At 38.8% G+C, this 23,312-nt stretch overlaps 1 protein-coding gene across 12 annotated transcripts in view; it reads right to left on the bottom strand.

The window, feature by feature from the left end:
• Positions 1–2,253: 2,253 nt before the first annotated feature.
• MATR3 (matrin 3) overlaps positions 2,254–23,312 on the bottom strand; it is a 37,992-nt gene continuing 16,933 nt past the window's right edge. For 5 of the 12 annotated variants that reach the window (XM_009449481.3, XM_054684024.2, XM_009449486.5 and 2 more), the window contains 13 exons: positions 19,159–19,220; positions 18,155–18,196; positions 17,710–17,822; positions 16,793–16,845; positions 16,175–16,300; positions 14,869–14,994; positions 14,402–14,569; positions 11,881–12,012; positions 11,400–11,443; positions 10,942–11,311; positions 8,260–8,626; positions 7,638–7,759; positions 3,498–4,593 (listed from right to left, as the gene is read on the bottom strand). In XM_009449481.3, coding sequence (XP_009447756.1) covers positions 4,543–4,593; positions 7,638–7,759; positions 8,260–8,626; positions 10,942–11,311; positions 11,400–11,443; positions 11,881–12,012; positions 14,402–14,569; positions 14,869–14,994; positions 16,175–16,300; positions 16,793–16,845; positions 17,710–17,822; positions 18,155–18,196; positions 19,159–19,220 — 1,776 coding nt within the window. In that variant the 3' untranslated portion in view covers positions 3,498–4,542. 12 annotated transcript variants of the gene reach the window in all.

Here is a 23,312-nt window from a genome sequence, read left to right as displayed (position 1 = left end):
TTAGATCTGCCAGTGACAGAACCATTTCCATTCACATTAAATTTCAACAAACTACCTGTTATCAAGCATCATCATTAGCTCCTATGTAGCGCTTGAGGGGTGCAAAATTAAGGAAAAACAAAAAGATACAAACCACTTGGCCAGGCAAAATGGCAAATTCCTGTTGTAGTTCTATTCCACTAACATTCCTTGCAATTTCTTACCACATACCCAACAAAATTACAAAACTTTATGTTTGGCAAAAAAAATGAAGGATAACAGTATCTACGGCTCTGAAAGAGGTTGTCTCCCATAAATGATTTTGTTTTTTTAAAAAGGTGACTAATTTTTCATTTAGTTTTAGCTTTGAAAAGGGTAGCAAAATCAGTACCTCAGGCAATAGTAACCAAGCCAGGTAGGATCTGGTTACAAACACCTACCACCAACCCATCTTCAGTTATAGGTAAAGTTCTCAAAGCTTGATGTCACTGACATTTCCATCACCTGGAAACTTGTTAAAAATGCAAATCAGGCCCGGTGCGGTGGCTCACCTGGGAACCCAGTGGGAGGCCGAGGGAAGACTGAGGTCAAGAGTTCGAGACCAGCCTGGCCAATGTGGTGAAACCCTCTCTACTAAAAATACAAAAATTGATTTGGCTGATCTGGCTGGCTAAACCAGTGTCCCCTTACTCCCTCAATGCTCCAAGTGTGTCCCTCCCGACCCTCCCGAAGCTGTGCAGTGTGTCGAAGAGGACAACCATCACCAATAGAGGACCGGTCTTCCTTTAAGGGTATATGTGTAGCTGGGTTTCCATTAAAACCTCCAAACAATCTCTCAAAAATGCAAATTATCAGTACTCATCCCAAACTTAGGAAATGAGAAAACCTGGCAGGGAGCCAGCAATGCTTTAACCTGTAGGTAATTTTGATGTATGCAAACATTTGAAAACAATTTGTTTTTGAGTGTGTCTCGCTCTGTCACCCAGGCTGGAGTGCAGTGGCACCATCTTGGCTCACCGCAAGCTCCGCCTCCTGGGTTCACACCATTCTCCTGCCTCGGCCTCCCAAGTAGCTGGGGCTACAGGCCCCCGCCACCATGCCGGGCTAATTTTTTGTATTTTTAGTAGAGGTGGGGTTTCACCATGTTAGCCAGGATGGTCTCGATCTCCTGACCTCATGATCCGCCCACCTCGGCCTCCCAAAGTGCTGGGATTATAGGCGTGAGCCACCGTGCCTGGCTGAAAACAATTCATTTTAAAGGAAAATAATTCCTGTAACTATTTATTTGTGCACCAGTGTTGATTTTAAGAATCTTGACCTTATCATCTAATGGCCAAAGTGGGAGAGCAATTCAAACCCAGCTAGCTCAACAATGAGGTCAGGGTATAAAACAACCTCAAACTCATTAAACACAGAATACCCAGGCTTTCAGCTACACTAAACTTTATTTATGATGGAAGGCAACCAACAGACTATACTCAGAGCTGCTTCTGTCCTAGTGCAAGTTATCTTAAACAGCCCATATGCTGCTCTGCAGTGTCCCAGCAGATTTCTATTACATACCATGAGCTGCTTTTGTCACAATCTTAAGGCTGAAAAAAAATCCACTGTGAACAAAGCTAAAGTAAACAATTTCAGCACACTCTTCTCCCTGTATAACCTTACTACATGCCACAACATTCAATAGTTTACTATTTCCTTTTCCAGTCCCCATCACCTTAAAAAAAGGTGGCAGGGGAACCTGTCCTTAGCGAATTCAAATAATGGCTATTCCTAAAAAGCTCCTCAGGATGTTACCACTTAAAATCACTGGAGGGACTGGGTGTGGTGGCTCATGCCTGTAATCCCAAAACTTTGGGAGGCCAGGCAGATTACTTGAGGTCAGGAGTTTGAGCCCAGCCTGGTCAACATGGTGAAACCCCGCCTCTACTAAGAAAAATTAGCTGGGCGTGGCAGTTATGCACCTGTAGTCCCAGCTACCTGGGAGGCTGAGGCAGGAGAATTCAGCCAACATCATTCCACTGCACTCCAGCCTGGGCGACACAGTCTCAAAAAAAAAAAAATAATAATAATAATAAATAAATAAATCTCTAGAGGTACTGATGCACACACACTATGGTTGGAAATTCATATTCTTGAATAACATTTCAAATGAACTTATTTTTGGAATACTCAAAGCAATATTACAGCTATCCAATTAAAGTCTTATAAAGGACACTCTCAGATCCCAAATTTACTAGCAATCAGTCAATAAAAAAGAACTGTAAAGCAAACTCAAGGCACTTCTAGAAGCTTCATTCACTTTTGTAGGATAATGTAAGATTAAACTAAGGGCTGACATAGCCGTAGGAAAAATGTTCTTAAACTTTACAGCAAACATGAGTGGAAACATTCCTACTAAAAAGAGGTTTTCTCGTAATCTAAGGGCTGTTACAGATTTATCACTAACAGCTTATTATAATTTCTGATTTCTAAATGCTCTCAAATGTAGGTATTAAAAACATAGCATTCTTTCCTTCAACTTGCTAAATCCAACAAAGTTGAAGCTATGAAAAAGCCATCACTGAAAGGAAACACTGAAGAACTCCATTGTGCACATAATGCTTTATGTACCTGCTGTTAAAAATTGGAATTAAACAGAAGTGGGTAATTAGTACAGGCTAAAATTAAATTGCAGAAGTAAACTGGCAAGGATTTTTTGTGCATGTCACATTAAAATCATCACCTACTTTTCAACGGGAGAGATCATAAAATTTAGCCAACTATTTGAAGTATCCTTTAATAAACTGGGGTCTGAACATTTGAAAGACAATGCCTATCCTGTTCTTGTAGATTTTTTTGAAATTAAAACTTTTTTTCTTGGCCAGGGATGGTGGCTCATGCCTACAGTCCCAGCACTTTGGGAGGCTGATGCAAGCAGATCACTTGGGCCCAGGAATTCAAGATCAACCTGGGCAACATGGCAAAGCCCCATCTATACAAAAAAACCAAAAACTAGCCAGGTATAGTGGCATGAGCCTGTAGTCCCAGCTACTCAGGAGACTGAGGTAGGAGGGTCATTTGAGCCCAGAGGCTGAGGTTGCAGAGAGCTGTGACTGTGCCACTGCACTCCAGTCTGGGTGACAGAGTGAGACCCTGTGTCAGGGAAGAAAAAAAAATTGTTTACAACAGATAATCCAATATACCATGAGTCTCTACATAATTATTTTGAAAAGCTGGCAGAACTAATTCTTGCTCATCCGTATTACTTCCAATTGTACTGTTAAGTCATCAATATGTCTAAACAAGCTTCTGCTGTTTGTTCACCTGTAGCATTTTTAATTCATAAGGTTTTTAAAAACCATAAATGGCCTCACTTTTAGTTATGTAACAGGAACAAGAAATCCACCAGCAACAACATTTTTAAAACTCAGATCTTTAGCGGCAGTCTTTAGAATTCACTCTAGATTTAAAAGTAATAAATTGTTAAAGCATGCACAAAGTTTAAGAGCGAATAAAAACCACAACTGACAAATACATTGGTTAACATTCCAAACATGTATAACCAATTAACATGGCCTAGGGTTTTCTTTTTTATTGGTATTCACTTCAGTAACTTGAATCCACAGATATAAGCAGTATATAACCAGAAAGTTACAAGTAAACACAAATTATACATGCAAATTTCTGTTCACAAAGGTCACATGTGCAGGTACATGAATTAGAAGCGTGCATCTAGGATTATGGCCAAACTGTTTTAAAAATGCAGAAATGTAAAATTACAACTTGAAAATATGAAGAGATGGTCTACACACTTCAAAAATCAAATGTTGCTTATACCAGAGATGTATGACAATCACGGGATTCAAGTGACAAGCAGTAAGATCTCAAAAATTAATACTGGTCAAAGATAACGGGAATATTTTTACATTTCACTGAAAATACATTGACTACTAGAATACGAAATCTAGCAGGAACTCAGGGAAAAAAATTACAAAATCTAAAGCCAATTACTTAATATTTCTTATTACCTAAACAACAGCATGACATTAACAGAAAACTGCACCTGCGTTTCAATTGCCAATCTCACGTTAATTAAGTTCTCCAAAAATGAAATGCAACCAAAACAGGTTCAAACTCCAAATCAAAGTCTGCAAGGCTCAGATTAAAACATGGAATGTTTCAGATGAAAGTAATAAAAACACTATTGGTTTTGTTCTTTATTGAATGGAATAAAATGTTGACATTTCTTTGAAACTTGGAACTACTAAATTTCATTTTTCCAAATGGTTCTACATTTTTTTCTTAGTGGTGCAAGTTGTCTTAAGTAGCTTAGGAAGTCAATCTCTACAAAGTACTTCTGTCTGTTGCCATTCTGATAAAACAAAAACTATTCATTAACTTAACCATGTGTATTTTTTTTGCTATAACACTTAACACATGAACAGACATCTATTATTTCTCCACTAAAACAAAAGAGTACAATAGTTTTCTTCTAACTATCAGTATTGTATTTAAAAAAGGTTAACATTAAAAACAAAGAACCATTATTTTCTTTGAAATCATTAAATCTCCTTGCACATCTTAAGTTTCCTTCTTCTGTCTGCGTTCTTCTGCCAATTTATTCAGAAATTTCTATAAAGAAAGAGAATTACAGCCATTAAGTCACCTAAGAGAAACGCAGCAAAATGGATTAATTCCAAAATCAAATATCCTATATCCAAGTTTAGGGACTTAAACTATAATTTTGTCAATATTTTCAACAATTAGTTAATCCTCATTAGCACACAAAAACTTTCAGGACATTACAATAAGGCACGGGGAAAAAATGGTAAAAGGTAAAAAATGGGTATTTCAAATGTTATAATTAACACTAATTTTTAGAGATGAGAAAACAAAGACCACAGTCACACTGAACTGACACTATTCAAGAACTATGGGTCTAAATGACATGCACTTTTATTCTTTTTTTTTTGAGGGAGAGTTTGCTCTGTTGCCCAGGCTGGAGTGCAGTGTCGTGATCTCGGCTCACTGCAACCTCCACCTCCCAGGTTCAAATGATTCTCCTGCCTCAGCCTCCCAAGCAGCTGGGATTACAGGCACCCGCCACCAAGCCCAGTTAATTTTTTTGTACTTTTGGTAGAGACGGGGTTTTCACCGTGTTGGCCAGGCTGGTCTCAAACTCCTGATCTCAGGTGATCTGCCGGTCCCCGCCTCCCAAAGTGCTGGGATTACAGGCAAGAGCTATCACATCTGGCCTCAATGCACTACTCATTAAATCACCTGAACAAACATTTTCTTGCAAGGCCAGCAGTAAATATTTTAGACTCATTGAGCCATTCAGTCTTTGTTACAACTACTCAATCCTGCACTCAATTATAAGCTAAAACAACTATAGATGACACTTAAATGATTATGGCTGTGGGTTCTAATAAAACCTTACAAAAACAGATGACTGAGCCACGAGTGTAGCTTGCTGACCCCTGCCATTAAACCTGTGACTGCTAGAGTCTCTAGACACGGGAGCTCCATTAAGACATTAATGAAAGTACAAAAGACATAATAAAAAATCTAACCTAAAATGTCCAAAGCTTCTTTCCATCTCATTGGAATTTCAACTTTATATAGTTAATGCAAAATAGTAAGAATTAAAAGCCATTATATCTTTTAAAGAAAAACAACAACAAAAAATCACCCCACAAACATCCAGTTAGGAAAGTATCAATTTACCATTAGCAAGTTACTGTAATGCTTAACAGTTTCTTGATGAAGGTGACAAAGTTTTTTTTTTTTTTTATAAATAAAAGGAAATAATAGGCCGGGCATGATGGCTCACGCCTGTAATCCCAGCACTTTGGGAGGCTGAGGCAGGCGGATCACCTGAGGTCAGGAGTTCAAGAACAGCCTGGCTAACATGGTGAAACCCTGTTTCTACTAAAAATACAAAAAATTAGCCAGGCGTAGTGGCACACGCCTGTAATACCAGCTACTTGGGAGCCTGAGGCAGGAGAACTGCTTGAACCCGGGACGCAGAGGTTGCAGTGAGCTGAGATTGTGCCATTGCACTCCAGCTTGGGGAACAAGAGCAAAATTCTGTCTCAAATAAAAATAAAAATAAAAATAAATAAGGAAATAATAAAAGGAGCCACAAGAAGCACCTAGCAATCTTTTATATTATTTCCATATTCTTCTCAATACATATAGTTTTTGACCCCAAACAGCTTAAAATCAAAGCAGATAAAAATATTTGTACCAGGGCGGGCACTAGGGCTCAGGCCTGTAATCCCAGCATTTTGGGAGGCTGAGGTGGGAGGATCATCTGAAGCTGGGAGTTCAAGACCAGTCTGACCAACATGGAGAAACCCCATTTCCACTAAAAATACAAAATTAGCTGGGCATGGTGGTGCATGCCTGTAATCCCAGATACTCAGGAGGCTGAGGCAAGAGAATGGCTTGAACCTGGGAGGCGGGGGTTGGGGTGAGGCAAAATCGCGCCATTGCACTTCAGCCTTGGGCAACAAGAGCAAAACTGTCTCAAAAAAATAAAATAATTTGTACTACATTGCTGCCACCATTGCAAATAGCCACAATTCTTTCTTCATATACAGGATGGTAAAAGACATATAGGTGGCAAAGAGCAGTTACATTAAAAAAAAAAAAAAAAACAGAAATGACACACAGCCAAGAACTTGAATTATTTCCAAAATTAAAGATTACATTCATCCATTTAGTCAACAGAGAACATATCTAATGATTGAGTAACTATAGTTAACTTATTATAAAGCAGTGTGAAAAACCAAGGTATCTATGATTGACTTGTTTAGCAACTACCTTTAAGTTTCAGTCACTATTTCAATAGGTAGTCCAAAGAAGCTGATAATTACAAAAACAAATTTCAATATATCTCAATAGGAATTATTCTTTAGTGATGTTGTGGTTTATGTATTTATGCTTTTGATCTTTATATACTTTTGGTCATAAAAATAACTGGTGTCATTAATAATGTCAATATTAAAAATTATTTTAATATGAATGGTCATGCCACTTTTAGTATTCAGACTCCCAGCATCTTTCACATTAGAGAAAGTACAGCCCAACAACAATCTGAGAATACATGAATAAGTTTAATTCTACCACAGAATTTATAATATGGTTAGAAAATACTAAATTGTTATGTAACAAGGGTAAACTATGACAAGAGGTTCAACAGATGTTTTGATAACCCATCAATAAAGAAAGAAAAGGCCAGGCGCGGTGGCCTGTAATCCCAGCACTTTGGGAGGCTGAGGTGGGTGGATCACCTGAGGTCAGGAGTTCAAGACCAGCCAGGCTAGCCAACATGGTGAAACCCCATTTCTACTAAAAATACAAAAATTAGCTGGGTGTGGTGGTGCATGCCTGTAATCTCAGCTACTTGGGAGGCTGAGGCAGGAAAATTGCTTGAACCCAGGAGGTAGAGGTTGCAGTGAGCCAAGATTGCACCATTGCAATCCAACCTGGGCAACAAGAGAGAAACTGTCTTTAAAAAAAAAAAAAAAAGTAAATAAAAAGTTATCTTCAGGAGAAAGCACTGCACTGAGTCTAGAGAGAACACTATACACATTTTACTTATATACCCCACTTATTTCCATAACTTGTTAAGTTTTCACAAAAGAACTCTGTTTTACATTCAACCTTACCTTTAATTTCTGATAATGAGGAAGGCTGCTGCAATGAGTATTCTTTGCAACTTCTTCATTTGTATAAAAGAGTGAACACAGCTTACAGTAAAACCCTGTTTTAGGTATCACATAGTCTATACCTAGAAACACAAACATACATTCTTACAAATTAAACTGAAGATTTTATTTAGTATTCACAATTTCACCTGTCAACATAATTTAAATGAAACAACATGTTTTTGAGAAGTCCAATACAGCCTAAGATAAAAAACAAAAACCGAACCACATTTTGCTTTTACCTAATTGATGTTTGAGGTCTCACCTAACTGTATTCTTAAAAAAAGAAATATAATACAGAAAAACAACACAGAAAAGCAAAACAAAAGCGTGTAATTTGCAAGAAATTTTACGAAAAAAGGGAATACACTGTGGAATAACAACAGAAAATAATACAAAATCAGAGACATGCATAAGAGGAAAATATATCAATTAAGATTTATAAATTGTTCCCCATAGAAACAAAGCAAATTTAAAATGCTATCACAGCTTATGTAAGACCAACTTTAAAATCTTATTTTAAAACCTAAGTGTTTGTTTTGAGGAGAGTGAGGAAGGTGAAGAACAAAGACTTAAATCTCACCAACAGGAACATTGGGCTGATATGGTCCAATTCTATACTCATCTGGGATTGTATAGTCCTCCTTGTTCTCATCACTTTGACCATCTGCGTTTTCACTTGTATCTTTGTTGGGATCATCAGCGTTCTCAGCAGATTCAGCACCTGGTTCTGTGTTTTCCTCATTTTTAATTCCATTTTCCAACGCTGCTTCGTTTTCTTGATCAAGTTCCTCCATCTTGTCCACCTTAATTTCAACCAAACCATCATCATTTTTGTCACCAGATTTAAATGCCATGCCCGATTTACGAAGTTTCTGAAGTTCCGAATCTTCCTCATCACCAACCTCATCTAGAGTGACAAAACCTTCCATACTCCCTGGAAAACGACGCTGTTAAGAAAGACAAATTTACTCTGCAACAATTATCCTGCAGCATCCCTTCCGTCTGCTTTACTTGAAGGGAAACGGATAGCGTCTTTGCCTTTTTTTTTTTGAGACGGAGTCTTGCTCTGTCGCCCAGGCTGGAGTGCAGTGGCGAGATCTCGGCTCACTGCAACCTCCGCCTCCCTGGTTCATGCCATTCTCCTGCCTCAGCCTCCCGAGTAGCTGGGACTACAGGCGCACGCCACCACGCCCGGCTAATTTTTTTTGTAATTTTAGTAGAGATGGGGTTTCACCGTGTTAGCCAGGATGGTCTCGATCTCCTGACCTCGTGATCCACCCACCTCGGCCTCCCAAAGTGCTAGGATTACAGGCGTGAGCCACCGTGCCCGGCCGCGTCTTTGTCTTTATTCATTGGCTCAAAATAGTAACTTCTTCCTTTCTTCCAAAAAATTACTGATAATTTGAAAAATAATTTAGCTTATTTTAAAACTAAAAAATGGAAGGTCTGCCTCACACAAAGAGCAGAAGTTAAATGAGATAAGAATATTCATATTTTATCTTTTCTGAGACTACAATGCTGCTAGGCAATGTGTAAAAAACTTGATTTGGTAAAAGTTCAGCAATGTCCTTTGTAAGACAGTATATTGCAAATACCTACTCTTTAGAGCAAACACTCAAATAGTGTAATGGCTAAAAAACCAAGCTCTGGGCCAGGCATGGTGGCTCACACCTGTAATTCCAGCACTTTGGGAGGCTGAGGTGGGCGGATCACCCTGAGATTTCAGGAGTTCAAGACCAGCCAGGCCAACATGGCGAAACCTCGTTTCTACTAAAAATACAAGAATTAGCCTGGTGTGGTGGTGGACACCTGTAATCCCAGCTACTTGGGAGGCTGAGGCAGCAGAACTTGAACCTGGGAGGTGGAGGTTGCAGTGAGCTGAGATCACGCCACTGCACTCCAGCCTGGGCGACAGAGCAAGACTCCGTCTCCAAAAAAAAAAAAAAAAAAAAAAAAATCATGCTCTGAAGAATGACTGCCCAAGTTTAAATTTTGGCTCTGTGTCTTATAAGCAGTATGGGATTATTTAACTTCTCCATACTTCAATTTTCCTCATTTATGGACTGGAGATCACAGTATGAGATGCATATGGTTACTGTGAGGATTAAATTAATAAATTTAAACTTAGAAAAACATATGGCATTAAATGCCATAAACATCAGTAATTATTAGCATTTACAAATGTAAACATAATGATCAGCTCTTGTGAGAAAAATAAATGAAGTTATTTGACCAAGCCATCAAATAAAAACTGAGGTAAATATTGGTTTTGAGTTGAATGTTGCATAAAAGGAACCAATGGAATATGGAATAGGATGGCAAAAATCTCATTTCACTCTACTTTTTTTTTTTTCTTGAGACAGTCTTGCTCTTGTCACCCAGGCTGGAGTACAGTGATGTGATCTTGGCTAACTGCAACTTCTGCCTCCCAGATTCAAGCAATTCTCCTGTCTCAGCCTTCCAAGTAGCTGCTACAGGTATGTGCCACCACGCCCGGCTAATTTTCATATTTTTAGTAGAGACGGGGTTTCACCATGTTGGTCTTGAACTCCTGGCCTCAAGTGATCTGCTGGGCCTCCCAAAGTGCTGGGATTACAGGCGTGAGCCACTGGGCCCGCCTGACTCCGACATTTTATGAGCCATTTAACATAAAAAGTTTGCCTCAAAGGCATTTTAATGCCCTACTCCTTAAGCTAGGCAGTCAGCTCAATGTGGGTCCTTTGTTTACTCTTCTTTATAGCATGTGTGTATTTTTATATTTATATTCACTTTATACGTGGCTTCTAAATGACTTACATGTTCAAATAAAATTGTTTTAAAGGATACTAAAGTATCCGACCAGGCCAACATTTCTCAAATAGGAAAAATTATTCAATAATTTTTGAATGAGTGGCAAAAGTTTTAACTATGTTGGGTCAGTTAACTTACTGCAAACTCACGTCCTGTATTTTTTTTTTCAAAGCTACACTATAAGGCTGCCTACCTATATGCTACCACTACAATACAGAAGCACATATATTTTGAGTCTTTCTCCCTCATTTTTACTGAAAAGTTTCCTCTTTGAGCTGATGTTTTTTGCCAACTATAATAAAATGTCTTATTTAATTATTGCAGAGTTTAGATTTAAATGTTTATATTCTGGTTCATATCTGATTTATTTTCTGATTTAAATCATATAATTCTATCTGATCCTGCTTAGGTAAATAACTTGAAATACTGATCTGAACTAATGTTCTATTAAAATAAATCAATGTATCTTTACCTTTTTAAGCTTTTTCTTTGCTGCTGCTGAAGCACTTCCATCTTTTTTCACAGCTTTATCTGATGGTTCCTTTTTCCCATCAGAAGCCACATCACCTAAATTAGCAAGATCGGTCTCGTCTCCCACTGAACTGCCACTTTCTAGCAGTGCTGCTGCTTCTTCTTCATCTACAAGTAGCTCATCTTCAGATTCAAGGAGCATATTAGGTTCCTGCTCTGTCTGGTCATCCTTTGTGTCTTTCTCACCATCTTCACCGGACTTCTCTTCTTGTTCTTTACCTTCGGTTGAACTCTCAGTCTTCTGGGAACCATCAGTTTTGGATTTCTTATCACTTGGAGATTCTTTGCCATCTGGAGAGTAAGATCTTTTTCTGAAATCAAAAGGACACACAATTAATTTGTTGTCTGAAAAAGTAAAGTTGAATATACTCACACATATGAAAAACAAAATGAAATTACCGGGATTTATCTTTTTTCAGTAAATCAATGCCTCTGTTTGGAATCTAAAAGACAAAAGTTTTGCAGAAGTTAACACATTTGCAGAATACACAATTATCCAGTGAATTAATAATTGGAGACAATCCCTATAATCAACTCAGCTTATTCAATTCCCGTAATCTTATTTGAGAACCTAAGCTGCCTACAGTCAGACATTCATCATGACCATACCAACAGAGAAGTGGAAAATAAAACATTCTGGTAGCAGAACGCTATTAAAAACTTAAACAGATAAGAGCAATGAAGGTGTTCTTTAGGGAAGACTCGTTTAAAAACTTCTGCCATTAAAGACCAGAAAAAAAGGTTGTTCTTTTTCAATAACTTATTTCAATAGGTTTCAATAATCCTGTATTTTTAGCATACAAAAATGTTTAAAAGAATGTTGTGGCTTTAAATATGTAAAAACAAGCTGTTAAATGATGACAAATCAAATACTACATACCCTCAGAACCAGTTTTTTATATTTCTCAGACAGGTCAACCTTCACACATCTCCCCTGAAACCAAAGGGCTTTTTTCAAACAATGGTCAACCATTGCCATTGCATCTTCTCTTGTCTCCATCTCAATAAAAGCCTTAAAAAGAAAGAAAAGAAACCACAAAGCACATTATATTTTACAAAATTGTATAAAACCTTATTATGTATTCTACCTACTGGTTAGAAAATTTTCATTACTTTTTTTCTTTTTTGAGACAGGGTCTCACTGTGTCACCCAGGCTGGAATGCAGTGGCACAATCCTGGCTTGCTGAAGCGTTGATGTACTGGGCCCAATTGATCCTCCCACCTTAGCCCCCCAGTAGCTAGGTCTACAGGCATGCACCACCAATGCCTGGCTAATTTTTGTATTTTTTGTAGAGATGCAGTTTCGCCATGTTGCCTAGACTGGTCTCGGGCTCCTGGACTCAGGCAATCCTCCTGCTTTGGCCTCACAAAGTGCTGGGATTACAGGTGAAAGCAACCACACCCGGCTAAAAATTTTAATCTTTAGCACAGAGTTAAAAAGTCACTGAATATCAGGGCTGGGCGCAGTGGCTCACACCTGTAATCCCAACACTTTGGGAGGCCAAGGCGGGTGGCTCACCTGAGGTCAGGAATTCCGAGAACAGCCTGACCAGTATGGTGAAACCCCATCTCTACTACAAATGCAAAAATCAGCTGGGCATGGTGGAGTGTGCCTACTGTAGTCCCAGCTACTTGGAAGGCTGACATAGGAGAACTGCTTGAACCCAGGAGGCGGAGTTTATAGCAAGCCAAGATGGCACCACTGCACTCTAGACTGGGCGACAGAGCGAGACTCCGTCTCAGAAAAAACCAAAAACCAAAAAACCAACCTGTCAGATTTACAAAATCCCCAAGAATCACTGTAGTGCCAAATACTAAACCATCTATATACACTCTGCAAAAAAGTAATAAGCTGGCTGGGCGCGGTGGCTCAGCCTGTAATCCCAGCACTTTGGGAGGCTGAGATGGGCAGATCACAAGGTCAGGAGATCGAGACCATCCTGTGGATGGTGAAACCCCGTCTCTACTAAAAATACAAAAAAAAAAAAAAAATTAGCCGGGCGTGGTGGCGGGCGCCTGTGGTCCCAGCTACTGGGGAAGCTGAGGCAGGAGAATGCCATGAACCCAGGAGGCAGAACTTGCAGTGAGCTGAGATTGCACCACTGCACTACAGTCGGGGCGACAGAGCGAGACTGTCTCAAAAAAAAAAAAAAAAAAAAAAACTAATAAGCTTAAGATATTAAAATAGTGTAAGAAAAATAAAAGTCTGGAAGGACATGAACTTGCAATGCTGAATTACAGAAGTGTTTAAAACAAAAAAAGAAAAACAAAAAAGATGTTCTCCTCATCCTTATTTCCTTTTTGAGACAGGGTCTCACTCCACTGCCTATGCTGAAGTACAGTGGCACAATCATAGCCCACTACAACCTTGGACTCCTGGGTTAAGTGTTCCACCTGACTTCAGACTCCCGTAGCTAAAACTGTACAAGCATGCCACTTTGCCTGGTTAAAAAAAATTTTTTTTTATACAGATGTGGCCTCAATATGTTGTCAGGGTGGTCTCAAACTCCTGGGCAACTCTGGCCTCAGCCTCCCAATGTCTAGGGATTTACAGGCATGAGCCAATGCATCCAGCCTAACTCTTAATTTTTTTTTTGAGATGGAGTCTTGCTCTGTCACCCAGGATGGGTGCAGTGGCACAATCTCGAGTCATTGCAAGCTCCGCCTCCCGGGTTCATGCCATTCTCCTGCCTCAGCCTCCCCAGCAGCTGGGACAACAGGCGCACGCCACCACGCCCAGCTAATTTTTTTGTATTTTTAGGAGAGAGGGGGTTTTCACTGTGTTAGCCAGGATGATCTCGATCTCCTGACCTCGTGATCTGCCTGCCTCCGCCTCCCAAAGTGCTGGGATTACAGGCGTGAGCCACTGCGACTGGCTAACTCTAAATTTTTTAAATACAAGAAAAAAAAGTATGAAATATTAATTTTTGAGACCCTGTCTCAAAAAAAAAAAAAGAAAGAAAAGCAAACAACTAGTCCTCCAGATTTCATCACTAAAAATAGGGATATACTAAAAAAAAAAAAAAAAAAAAAAAGCAAATTTTTTTTTTTGAGTTGGGAGTCTCGCTCTGCTGCCCAGGCTGGAGTGCAGTGGTGCAATCTCAGCTCACTGCAACCTCCGCCCCTCCCCTAGTTAAGCAATTCTCCTGCCTCAGCCTCCCAAGTAGCTGGGATTACAGGCACACACCATCACGCCTGGATAATTTTTGTATTTTTAATAGAGATACGATTTCACCATGCTGGCCAGGCTGGTCTTGAACTCCTGACCTCAGGTGATTTGCCCGCCTTGGCCTCCCAAAGTGCTGGGATTACAGGTTGAGGAACAACACCCAGCTCCATATTGAAAAATCTTAAGGATTTTAATAAATTATCTTCTCTAAAACTTCCTTATGTATATTACCTGACTTTTCATCCTCATCAATATGTAATTCTTTATTTTCCCATAAGGCTCAGCAAGCTTGAGAACAGCACTATCAGAATAGCCAGAATGCGGCAAATTGCTGAGATGTATCACACGTCCAAGCTCTTGCTTTTGATCAAACTTCTGATCTGGCTTTCCTTCAGGTTTCTTTAATAAATAACAACAACAAAAGGACAAATGTGCAATAATTATTAGTTAACAGTTAAAAACATCCTAGTCTTTACCAATTGTTTTATTTTTATAGAGACGAGGTCTTGCTATGTTGCCCAGGCTTGCCTGGAACTCCTGGGCCTCACATAATCCTTCTGACCTTGGCCTCCCAAGGTGCTGGGATTACAGGCGTGAGCCACCACACCTGGCCTTAGCAATAATTTTAAATAACCACAGTTAATAACTATTAAAAGCATTTGTTAAACTGATATACAGCTTGAAAAAATAAACATTACCTTTATTCTTTTATACTTCTGGGATAAATGAACTCTCACTGGCTTGCCAAATACTAACGCTGGTGTGGTTGTGTAATAATCCACTGCGGCCTGAGCATCCTCTGTGGTTGCCATTTCAATAAATGCCTGAAATTATACAAAAAGTTATTTCTCTGTTTTTTCCAATCAGCTTTCTCACATTGAACTAAAGATTTTTTTTCCTAAAAAATAACAATGCCCCAAATCTTTTCAGATATATTTAATCATTAAGTAGAAAATACTTCCAAGAATTAAAATACAAAACAAAAAACAGGCTGGGCCCAGTAGCTCATGCCTGTAATCCCAACACTTCGGGAGGCCGAGGCATGCGGATCACGAGGTTGAAAGATCAAGACCATCCTGGCCAACCAACATGGTGAAACCCCGTCTCTACTAAAAATACAAAAATTAGCTGGGCGTAATGGTGGACGTCTGTAGTCCCAGCTACTTGGGAGGAGGCTGAGGCAGGAGAATGGCTTGAACCTGGGAGGTGGAGGCTGCAGTGAACCTCACTGCACTCCAGCCCAGGTGACAGAGTGACACTCAAACACGAAACAAAACAAAAACAAACAAACAAAAATGTTGGCCGGGTGTAATGGCCGACGCCTGTAATCCCAGTACTTTGGGAGGCCAAGGCGGGTGGATCACCTGAGGTCAGGACTTCGAGACCAGCCTGGCCAACATGGTGAAACCCCATCTCTACTAAAAATACAAAAATCAGCTGAGCATGATAGTGGGCGGCTGTAATCCCACCTACTTGGGAGGGTGAGGTAGGAGAATCGCTTGAACACAGGAGGCGAAGGTTGCAGTGAGCTGAGATTGCGCCACTGCACTCCAGCCTGGGTGACAGAGCAAGACTCCGTCTCCCAAAACAAAGAAACAAAAAAACCCCAAAAAACAGTGTTGCCAATTTGCTATTTTATTACAAAGGCCACCTCAGATTAATTTTCTACTGCATTACTTTATCATTTACTATGCCAATTGGACTAAAAATAATGACTTGAAACCATCATTTTGGTATAGATCTGAAATGGCTTTCCACAGAATTTTCCTTTTACAACTTTTATAGTAGTATAATGACAATTACTACCTATGGATCATAATTTATAGTTACTAATAATCCATTAGTACCCTATTATATTCATCAACTACTGGCCTTTTCCTTTACTACATTCTGCATTTGATAAACTTAAGATTACCTTGAGTTTTATTTTTCTAATACAAAATCATTTAATTCTTGCAGAACATATATTAGTGGCATGAATAATACCAATATTTCAATTCATACCTCATTAATTTTATTTAGAATCAGATGATTTGAAATGACTCCAAATGGTTCTACCAGCTGTAACAGCTGGTATCTCAAGTTTTTCCCTCGTTGAAAATCCATGATGTGAACAACTCTGCTAGTTTCCTATCCATTAGGGGAAAAAAAACAAGCAATTAAGTCTCTTTAAAGCAATATGAAACCAATTATGCATTAGGACTTTTTATAATCTATAATTAACCAGGAGAGTGTAAGTAAAACAACTCGTAACATTCTAGAGAATTTTAAAACTACACATCAAACGTCACTGGGTAAGTTCTTTCTGACCATAACCAAATGGTTAAACTACTTCAAAGTGTCAAAACATACTCTCTGTAGTGATTTTTAAATTAAATATTGTACGCGTAACTGGACAGCAAAGCTTCCAAGATGCTGAATCAAGGTGACCTCACTGGACTATGGGCATGCAAAATTTAAAGTTTTAACTGTTATCACAAAGCCATAGAAAAACGTGATTGTTTTCAAATTATAGCAATGTTCCCATAAGGACCACGATACATACTCAACTAGTAAGGATTTAGGTCAAATCATATTCCCAAAAATCATAAATACAGTAAAACCAAAAGCTTCATTACTGACCACTCTGCCTTTCTGCATGTGTCTAGGTCCTTGCAGGTTTCCATTTCCAGCACCTTTATGGGAAGAGAAAGTTTTCAGTCTTGTAATCACTATACTTGCTTAAAGAAGCAATTTTACTGAAAAACGTGCATCTTCCAAACACAAATGAAAAGCTCTTACAAATATATGATTACCATCACTTTTCATGCAATGTTTTTTCTGTGTAATATTTGAATGAGCCTTCTTTCACCTATAATCATTGCCTTTAATTTTCAGAATGGGGCCGGGTGTGGTGACTCACACCTGTAATCCCAGCACTTTGGGAGGCTGAGCAGATCATTTGAGGCCAGGTGTTTGAGACCAGCCTGGGCAACACCGCGAAACCCCTGCCTCTACCAAAAATATAAAAATTAGCTGGGTGTAGTGGCACATACTTGTAATCCCAGTTACTCAGGAGAGGCTGAAGCATGAGAATAGCTTTAACCCGGGAGGCAGAGGTTGCAGTGAGCAGAGATTGCACCATTACACTCTAGCCTGAGTGACGGAGTGAGAATCTGTCTAAAATAAATAAGTAAAATTTGCGGCCTGGCACAGTGGCTCGCGCCTGCAATCCTAGCACTTTGGAGGCTGAGGCGGGTAGTCCACCGGAGGCCAAGAGTTCGAGACTAGTCTGGCCAACGCGGTGAAACCCCGTCTCTACTAAAAATACGAAAATTAGCTGGGCGTGGTGGTGGGCACCTGTAATCCCAGCTACTCGGTAGGCTGAAGCAGGAGAACTGCTTGCACCCAGGAGGCAAAGGTTGCAGTGAGTCGAGATCGCGCCATTGCACTCCAGCCTGGGCGATAAGAGCAAAACCCCGTCTCAATTAAATAAATAAAAAGAAAAATTTTCAGTAACGGCTCTGTAGGGAAAAGTAACATGAATTTTATATAATTACCCAGATTTCCTCTTGGTCCAACTGCTGGTCCCCCAAGATGAAATGAGGGAGGTGGAGGTCCCAGAATTCCTGGTGCTGGATTTGTAGACTGCTGCAACATGAATGGATCACCCCTAGTAAAGTGAAGACATAAAATATAAATCATAATAAAGAGGTCCATTGGAAAGAATTAAGATTTAATGTTAAAGCACCCCAATATATGACAACCACTTCAATCTTTCAGAGTATCTGTGAAGTAACTAGGTCAAAGTCTACATTAACAATAAAAGAATACAAATTACTACATAATATATATTCTAAAAATTGTTAACCAAAGTGAATTTTATCAAAGTCTCATTTTCAGTAAAGAAATTCTGAAAATACTGTTTATGAAATGTTGAAAGTTAAACCTGAATTCCTTACATTGATCTCCTTTACAAATGGTAGCTTAAAAAATTTAACTTACATTGTGTGTCCTGTATCATTGTCAGGATTCCATTCTGGGTAGCTTTAAAAAGACCAGAAAATTAACTTTAAAATAAAACTGTCCTTTTCACAAAACAGCCTTGTTTGGCCTCTAAAATAGAGATCATTTATTAGTAAAGTTATCTGAGAGTCTAAGTGTTAGAAACATAGTTTTAAAGCATTTCCTATAGATATTTCAAAAGAAAAATTTCAGAACTTCAAACTAATCCACGAGAATAAACTTGTTTTGTATTGCTTGCAAATGCAGATAATGTTGAAATTAAGTTTTTCCTCTATTTCTTAAATTGTAAGGAGGAAGTGCTGCACAAAGAATTAGAAATGTGGGTTACATAGAAACAAGAACAGAGCACAGATTTTCGTTCTCCAATATTAATACCAAGAGCACAGCTGAGTTGTGACATTAGAAAGAAAGAATAGCCCCAACAGAGTTAGGCATATGTGAAAATTCCAACTCCAGTGAACAATTAGCACTGTGTGCTGCTTAAGCAGGGAGTTTCTTTAGGAATTCCATTTCATGGTAGCAGCCTGAACTCAAAACCAAAGATCTCAAAAGCAAAAAAAAAAAAAAAAAATCATCACCAAGGATTTTACTGGACAACGAATTAGAATCTTTTAATAACCTACCCTCTTTTCCGTATCTTTTACATTTTTAGAGCATGTATTATTAAAAATGCTACTGTTTAATCCACTCTACATATCAAATACTATCTTTCACTATGTCTAGTAAAAATCACCAATTTGTATAATGACCAATATATGTATCCTAGAAATGTTAACTAACAAAATATCATTATTACTGCATCTAATATTCAATATGAAATTTCCAGATCTAAACATTTTACTTGTAAATAGTATTGTCCATACAATACCACTATGTGATATTAACATTGTGGATATTACAAGTAAATGATGAACTCCCAAAAACCAATAATGGCTGATTCTGATTCACGATAAGGATGTTTTAAAGGTATTTCAAACTCCTACATTTCAAGAAGAAGCTGGCATCGACGACTGTGACTTGCTCCATTGATATGTTGACTCCACTCCTGCAGCAAAGTAAATTAGTAGAATTAACAAAAATAAAGCTGAAATATTTTCATCTGAACCATTCAAACTCTAGGATATTAATGTCTATGCAGTATCATAGGCTGTACAAACTCCTGCCCATTCACTAAATCACATTGATTTAATTTAAAACCATTTCTCTGAATCCTTGAGGCTTGATCCTGCCCTCAAATACGCTATGCACATTCTTGGAAAAACTGGATTAACTTGTCAACATACTTAAGATATTTGACAGGGAAAAGATATAGAGTTAATAAAGATCAAGAGTAGTAACTAACCTTGAGATCAGCAAGGCTTATTAATTTTTACTGTGGACCAAACTGAAGTATTCATTGTATGCTACTTTATAGCACTCTGAATAAAACATCCATGTTTATATCTACTTTTCTAGAAACTATATACTATAAATGTGAACAATTAGTTAAAATAGAATCTTTTAGGCCGAGCATGGTGGCTCATGCCTATAATCCCAACACTTTGGGAGGCTGAGATGGATGGATCATTTGAGACCAGGAGTTTGAAACCAGCCTAGCCAACATGGCGAAACCCCATCTATACAAAAAATACAAAATTTAGCCAGGCATGGTGGCACACGCCTGTAGTCCAGCTACTTGGAAGGCTGAGGCAGCAGAATCTCTTGAACCCAAAAGGCGGAGATTCCAGTGAGCTGAGATTGCGCCACCGCACTCCAGCCTGGGTGACAAAGACTCCGTCTCAAAACAAAACAAAACAAAACAAAAACAAAAACAAAAACTAAAACTTTAATCACTTCCAGCTTTTGAGGATGTTCCAGGTTTACTACCTACTAAATACACAGTGAATGAAAAATACACCATGATTAGCATTACCATAAAATGCTAACATGATTCAACAGGAATGGCTTTTCTAGAAAACGAATCCCATTTATCAAAATATTATGCTCCCTTTGTATTTCCCCAAAATAAGCAAATTTAAGGAATGCCTCTTTCCAAATTTAGGGCGGGAAACATGACATTCTATCACTATTCACTCTTTTATGGTTTACTTTAAATTGAAGTAACTCTTATTTTATTCAAATAAATTTCTTTAGGAAAAAATGCAGATATAAATGAGTTAACTTTTTAGGCAATGTAAGAAAGAGAAGTTACAAAAAGTGGGCTCTGCTATTAGACTGCCTAGGTTCACTCCCAAATTACAAAGATGTGAATCTTTGGTCCATGTTATTTAAATTCACTGGGACAATAGTCTCATAGGGTTGTTGTGAAAAGCAAATGAGTCAATAAAGGTAAACTGCTTATCAGACCCTTGCCAGGCACATGGAATGTGCTTAAAAAAAAAAAAAAAAAGAACTATTATTACACTGATTATAAAGCAGTCTTGTTTTACAATTCCTGCTTTACAACTATTATTGATGTTTCACAAACTCCCACAAATTGAGGTAATTTCTGTAACACCCACACTACCCAATACAATTATATTTGGAATATAAAACATGGTCAGGCGATGTGTTTTTAAAGGGGGATGTCTGAGAGCTGAACTAAATTAGAGTAAGGTACCAAGGTACCAAATTACAAGATAGGTGCTTTCAAAAAGCTGCGGATTGGTATTTTATAAATGAGCTCCTTAAAAAAAAAAAAAAAAAAAAAAAAAAACTGGTTTATATTTACCTGACAACAGTTTAGGTACATTCCTATGCTCTAGTAAAATTATCTAAAATCCTGTGAAAGGCCAGGTGCGGTGGCTCAGGCCTGCAGTCCCAGCACTTTGGAAGGCCAAGGTGGGAGCATCAACTGAGGTCAGGAGTTCAAGACCAGCCTGGCCAACATGGTGAAAACCTGTCTTTATTAAAAATACAAAAATTAGCCAGGTATGGTGGCAGGTGCCTGTTAATTCCAGCTACTTGGGAGGCTAAGGCAGGAGAATAGCTTCAACCTGGGAAGCAGAGGTTGCAGTGAGCCAAGATCACACCATTGCACTCCAGTCTGGGCGAGAGTGAAACTGTCTCAAAAATAAATAAATAAATAAAAATAAAATCCTGTAAACTAAAATGGAACTCATCCAAATAGAATGGTACCTTCCTTAAAATGTTGGAAGCTATAAACTACTATTTCCAGGTCCCTCAAAGCTAGATTATCTTTTTAAAATAATGGCTAATAGCTAAGGAACTCAAGATCTCTCCAGCTAGCTCTCTAATCATCAGCTATTTGGGATATCTAAAGTTTCAACTGGGAAGTAATGGACCACTGCCTTCTTGGGGACCAGTTTTAAAATGGCTTGTAAGGGCCGGGCGCAGTGGCTCACGCATACGATCCCAGCACTCTGGGAGGCCAAAGCAGGCAGATTACTTGAGCCCAGGAGTTTGGGACCAGCCTGGGCAACACAGTGAAACCTGATCTCTATCAAGAAAAAAACGCCAGATGTGGTGGTGGTACATGCGTCACTTGAGCCTGGGTGGTAGAGAGTGCAATGAGCTGCGAACACCTAAGCGCACTTCAGCGTGGGCTACAAAGCAAAAGACCCTTTCTCAAAAACATAAAACAAAATAAAATAAAATAAAAATGGCTCTAAGTCAGAGGAGCCACAGGTAAGTTCACAAAATTTAGAAGCCTTGGCTGGGCGTGGTGGCTCATACTTGTAATCCCAGCACTTTGGGAGGCCGGGGCAGGCGGATCACCTGAGGTCAGGAGTTAGAGACCAGCCTGGCTAACATGGTGAAACCCGTCTCTACTAAAAATACAAAAAAATTAGCTGGGCATGGTGATGTATGCCTGTAATCCCAGCTACCTGGGATGCTGAGGCAGGAGAATTGCTTGAACCCGAAAGGCAGAGGATGCAGTGAGCCAAGATCACGCCACTGTACTCCAGCCTGGGACACAGAGCGAGAAACCTTCTCAAAAAAAAAAAAAAAAAAAAAAGGATTAATTAAATACCAATTAACGACTTACAATTCTCTGAACTAAAAATATTCAGATTTTACTTAAAATATTCTTAAGTTGTGGGAGAGGAATAAATGTTATCCTACTACGCATGCTTCTATTTCATAGGAGCTAGAAAGGGTACATAGCTGAACAGAAATTATATCCAATCCTCCACGTTGTTTAAAGGTTCAAACTTAGAGGAAAAGTGTGTCTGGTCTTTCAAAGTGTAAAAAGGAAGGCCAAGATCAAAAAATCAATCACATACCTCCCAAACTCATCCATGACTAATCTGTACTACTGATCTATTACTGGTTGGTTTACGGTGAGGACTAAGTGAAAGAGTTTTATAAAAATATATATCCCTGGACTCTACACTGAGGTAACTCCTGTAAAATCAGATTAATAAAGGATTCGTGCACTTTTTAAATTCAGACATTTCTGTAGGAAAACTACATTCACCTTGCTGTATCTGAGATACCTTATAGAGAGAAAAAAAGAATTTGGGAAGCACTTACAGAATGGCAGAAAAAAGTATAACTTAATATAAACTCAAGTGACAAGACAGCCAAAGTGCTGTAGTGGGTAATTTTCTTTAAGTGAAAGGAAGCTGAGAAAGCTTGAGATTGCATAGAAAAGCAATCTGATGACTGGGTGCGATGGCTCACACCTGTAATCCCAGGACTTTGGGAGGCCAAGGCAGTGAATCACCTGAGGTCAGGAGTTCAAGACCAGCCTGACCAACATGGAGAAACCCTGGCTCTAAAAATACAGAATTAGCCGGGCGTGGTGGCGCATGCCTGTAATCCCAGCTACTCGGAAGGCTGAGGCAGGAGAACTGCTTGAACCTGGGAGGCGGAGGTTGAGGTGAGCCGAGATCGCGCCATTGCACTCATTACAGCCTGGGCAACAAAAGTGAAACTCCGTCTCAAAAAAAAAGAAAAAAAGAAAAGAAAAGCAATTTGATGATCTAAAATGACCTATAAAGAAATAAAAACAACACCATCACTTTAAGTCACCTAAAAATAATGACACTCCATGACAAATTATTTTCAACTTAAGTTTCTTACTTCACAGTAAGAATTTTTGATCATGTAGACTATTTAACAATACCACTAAGTAAAAAGAACAGATTTTCCAAGTTATGCAGCAATACCAGAGAGCAGGATTAAATGTTTA

This window comes from Pan troglodytes, chromosome 4, assembly GCF_028858775.2.
Source record: "Pan troglodytes isolate AG18354 chromosome 4, NHGRI_mPanTro3-v2.0_pri, whole genome shotgun sequence".
In the NCBI taxonomy this organism is placed as follows: Eukaryota; Metazoa; Chordata; class Mammalia; order Primates; family Hominidae; genus Pan; species Pan troglodytes.
This window is presented reverse-complemented; position numbering and strand designations above follow the sequence as displayed.